Source organism: Topomyia yanbarensis, unplaced genomic scaffold, assembly GCF_030247195.1.
Source record: "Topomyia yanbarensis strain Yona2022 unplaced genomic scaffold, ASM3024719v1 HiC_scaffold_490, whole genome shotgun sequence".
NCBI classification, from domain to species: Eukaryota; Metazoa; Arthropoda; class Insecta; order Diptera; family Culicidae; genus Topomyia; species Topomyia yanbarensis.
Window position 1 is genome coordinate 1740 of NW_026683703.1, and position 4565 is coordinate 6304.

At 38.0% G+C, this 4565-nt stretch overlaps 1 protein-coding gene across 1 annotated transcript; it reads right to left on the bottom strand.

Moving 5' to 3' along the window:
• Positions 1-399: 399 nt before the first annotated feature.
• LOC131695686 (tRNA (guanine-N(7)-)-methyltransferase) lies at positions 400-1418 on the bottom strand. Its single transcript, XM_058984177.1, has 3 exons — positions 1396-1418; positions 1084-1271; positions 400-1024 (listed from the first exon to the last, which is right to left on the bottom strand). Exons 2-3 carry the CDS (start codon positions 1185-1187, stop codon positions 415-417), a joined length of 714 nt encoding a protein of 237 aa, XP_058840160.1. The 5' UTR covers positions 1188-1271; positions 1396-1418; the 3' UTR covers positions 400-414.
• Positions 1419-4565: the final 3147 nt, after the last annotated feature.

The window sequence follows — 4565 nt, forward strand, 5'->3', positions numbered from 1 at the left end:
GGATTCGTTTTACAAATCATGTGATGGTGCCCATGATCTGGACTAGTTAGAAATTTTTCAGCGCAATAGAATATAAGGCATTGCGTTTCAACCAGATTTTTTTTTAATTTGAAATGTGACAAGCCAAGAAGGTGATGAATAGATTGTTCCAGTGATAATGGATGCCCTATATAGGACCATCAGCTAGTCACGCGAAGCCAAGTTGTTCTACATTGTTTAATCGAATTCAATTCGCAATCGTTCGAATCCATCGTAATATGGCTGATTACAATTCTTTCTATGAGAATGGCATTTCAATTGACAGACAAAAAAATGTATCCTAAAGATACATAGAAATTAATTGGTTGATGATTATATTACTCTAAAAAGGAAAATTCGGATATATTAATACTGCCATCATGTTTTTAGAAACAATTAAATTCTTCTAAAGATTGCTACAAACTTGTCGCCGTTGTTGCGAGTTACCTTTTTACCTTCCTCACTACTGTCCAGCAACTTTTCCGACAAAATATCCTCCTTCACCTCAGCGTCACTCAACCGTTCAAAAGATGGATGCCGTGTGATGTGTGCGCACATCCATTCATGCAAATCCTTCACATCGGTCACCGTATAAATCAAACCTCCCGCTCGCAGTACATAACTATACTCACTGAGTAGCGCAGCGTTAATAATTCTCCATTTGTGTTTTGCCTTTTTGAAGTGAGGATCCGGATAAAGGAAAAACATCTTCTCCAACTGTCCTTTTCGGAAATAGTTTACCAAGTACTTCATCGCATTCGTTCGAATGCACGCAATGTTCCCGTATTTACCTTCGTGCAGTTTTCGTAACGCCTCAATGCGGTCCATCACATAGTCGGATACTTTGACCCGGATTTCCATCCCAAGTGCAAATTTTTCCGGATACAGCTCACCCAACGTGACTAGAAAACCACCATATCCGCAACCGATATCGGCAAATTCCACCCGACGATCGCCAATCGTTGGATAATGTTGGCTCCAGTCGTAATCATCCGGACGGACGGGGCTTAATAGTGGAAAAAGCATTTTATTGTTGGTACACAAAAAACGGTATTGAAAACTTACTAATCGAAACTGTGATCAGCAATGGGATTGGAGTGAGCCCGCTGTCGATAGAAGCGCTTCTGAGGCAGTTTCACCGGGGGTTTGCTGGAGTCATCAACTTCCATTGTTGAGCATCAGGAATGCGATATCTTTTCAGAAATTCTAGCGTTTATTGTACGCACTATTCAAAAATTACAAAAATACGAAACTTATGTGGTTTTCGTTTGAAGCGAAACTGAGTCAGTTCCTAACCCCAACTGCTGTCAAAATGTATGAACTGACAGCAGTTGGGGTTAGAACCTGACTCAGTTTCAGGTTCAAGCGAAATCGCCATTATAAAAGCTGTTTACTTTTGTTTCCATCTGTCAAAACACGTGCTATTGATGGGAATGTGGGAACGAACACCCAAAAAACTAACTTAGGGTAAGGAGCCCATTTCAATCTCATTGTTATTTTTTCGTTATAGAGCAGCGTCTGCAATTCTCGACAAACATATGATTACGGCCTAAAAGCCAACTGTTAAAATCCACTTTTAATGGAAATTCCGGACAAACCGTTACATGCCAATCACAGATGTTGGTAGTAAACGAAAGAGAAAAGTTTTCTCTTTCATAAATTGTTGTGAACTGTGTTCAGCTAGTAACGATTTGTCCGGAATTTCCATTGAAAGTGGATTTTGACAGTTGGCTTTTAGGCCGTAATCATATGTTTGTCGAGAATTTTTGTTCAACGCTTTGACTAAAATCGAAAACTATATACCAACCCTAATAAACGTATGATATAAGAGCCTAACGACCTGTTCAGAGTATCATCCAAATAATATGTGGAATCGTTGCATTATATGGGTTAAAGTTCATGTATAATTATTTTTTATTAGGAAACATGTAGTCTTCGCCAGGGGTGCCAACCTTCCAGATTTATATGGATTCTTCCAGATATTTAAGCGTCATCCAGACATACAGATTTTTGTTTGTCTGATCCAGATTTCAAGGAATTTGTCCAGATTTATCCAGACAATTTGAATAATAAGTTACAAGAATACATAGTTGATTATTAAACCACTTTTTGAGCTACAACTTTTCAAAACAAAACTTTTTAGAAAAGCTGGAAACACACCATACCCTAATTTTTTCGCCAAAAGTTCGTTAATATTGTCGAAGCGTCGTGAATTGCGGGAACATACAAATATGTTTCATTAATAAATTGCAACGTTTATAGCTCTCTCAAAAAAATTTAGGCCATCCGGACAATTCCAGATTTTTTCAAAAAACATTGCAGATTTTTTGGAAAAACTTTTGGCATCCCTGGTCTTCGCTAAAATATCTGATCAGAAATTACCAAAATAGAGCATTTCTCATAGGGTTGAAATAGGCTCATTACCTCGTTTGAGAAATACTGGTAGCGACGTCTAGTGACAACGGTTGTACCAAATTAGCTCCACCCCTACACTGAAGAAAATCTGCCTTGGAATTCAATAAGAACGATTTATGGCGTTCATAAAGACGCTGAATCCCTCTGGATAAAGACTCGCCATCTCTATCTTATTCTTATTATTTATCAGTAAGTGTCATTCCAGTCGAGCACGAGACCTGTCAAAAGCCCTCATTCCGAAGAAAATCGCTTCGAATCCTTCTGGAACGAGGGCCATTGACAGGTCTCGTGCTCAATTGGAATGATGCTGACAGATAAATGCTCGACAAACATATGATTACGGCCTAAAAGCCAACTGTCAAAATCCACTTTGATTGGAAATTCCGGACAAACCGTTACACGCCAATCACAAATGTTGGTAGTAAACGAAAGAGAAAAATTTTCTCTTTCATAAACTCTTGTGAACCGTGTTCGACTAGTAGCGGTTTGTCCGGAATTTCCATTCAAAGTGGATTTTGACAGTTGGCTTTTAGGCCGTAATCATATGTTTGTCGAGAATGGTAAACAAATGATTAACATGTCGAGTTTTTATCCAGAGGGATTCAGCGTCTTTAGGCGTTCAGACAAGAATAATAAATGGAATTTATAAATTCAATATTAATTCTTCAAAAGGGCTAATGAGATTTTTGTAAACGAACCTATTTCGCTCATTATCCCCACAGAGAACAGACGTCCATTTTCATCACTCAACTTGTGTAAAATCTCTAACGGTTTCGAAGGTAGTTGGGATATCCAAACCAGGTGCGCTACTGTCATCAAGTTTTTTGTGGCTGAGTTCGACAGAATTGACAGCGGTTATTCATTTACCCAGTCAAACGATTCTGGAACCGGTTCGGACTTCCAGCATGAATTCTAGCTCAAATACATCAACCGATAGAGTCGGAATCGGTTGTTTTCTTTGAGCAAGATTCCATACTGAATCCATTCAGGATTTCGAACAGGTTCCGGAATGGATTTAACGGATAGTTGGGATAGGTTGGTGTGGCGGCGCTAGTGTTTATCGTATATTAATTCAAATGTTTACACACGTTTTTTAAATATTTTTGTTCGATCATGGATGTCTGTTCTCTGTGTTATCCTGCTGACAAGTTGAATTTCAAAAAAATACACATGAATCCCTTGATAGAATCAATTTAAAATGTTTTCTGTCTTTAAATTATAACAAATTAAGAGAAATCAGCAAATCAACCGTTTGTTTACAAATCCTATTAGCTCTATTCAAAAGTTGATAAGGAGTTTATCTTATTATTGAATTATCCATCGTGTTTTAATACATTCAATTGTGAAAATACACTTTTAAATGTAATTCTGGAGTTATTCACCAAATATAGATCATGATGAATGAATTAAAGGGAAACTGTTCTATTAAATGTTAAAATGCGTGCTTTGATATTCGTCGACATTTCGCAGCAAAGTGCATCTAGACAGTGAGATTGAATCACAGACTAAAAGGCATAACACTATAAGAAAGTTCCTCTAAAATATCGATCCGCCCATTTTCCCAGAACACTATAGCTCCGCCTTTTATACACGATCCCAAACACCCATTTGCTAGTGTTATCTTTCAGGCATGGAAACAATTTTTCACTAGTGGTCTACTGCCCATAACAGCATAAGAGTCCCATGTTGAAAAACAGCAAGCCGAGAAAAACGCTGTTCAAGATTGTCCCATCCATTGAGCCAAATGGATGGGACAACCATGTTTTGGTATTTTTTTTTGATATTTTCTGAACAAACCCGGTAATCTTATTTGTGCAGTGTGATTCAGTGGTGATACAGAATACAATCCAACGGATAACTCATTTTCGACAAAAATCCACATGGGACTCTTATGCGTTTATGGGCAGTCTATCTCCCACATGCTTGTTCATATGTCAGTGGCGCCATCATCGCAAATGCGGCCACGGTCCCAACTACAAAAATATTTAAAATAACGATGCATTGTTTTCGAGTGTCTGTTAGTCTGTGATTGAATGATTGTTAAATTGATTATAATAAAGTACAAGGCAGTCGCTACGTTTGTTCCAGTACCAGAAGAAACTGGAAGTACTCCGCAGAAAATCGTCCTGTAC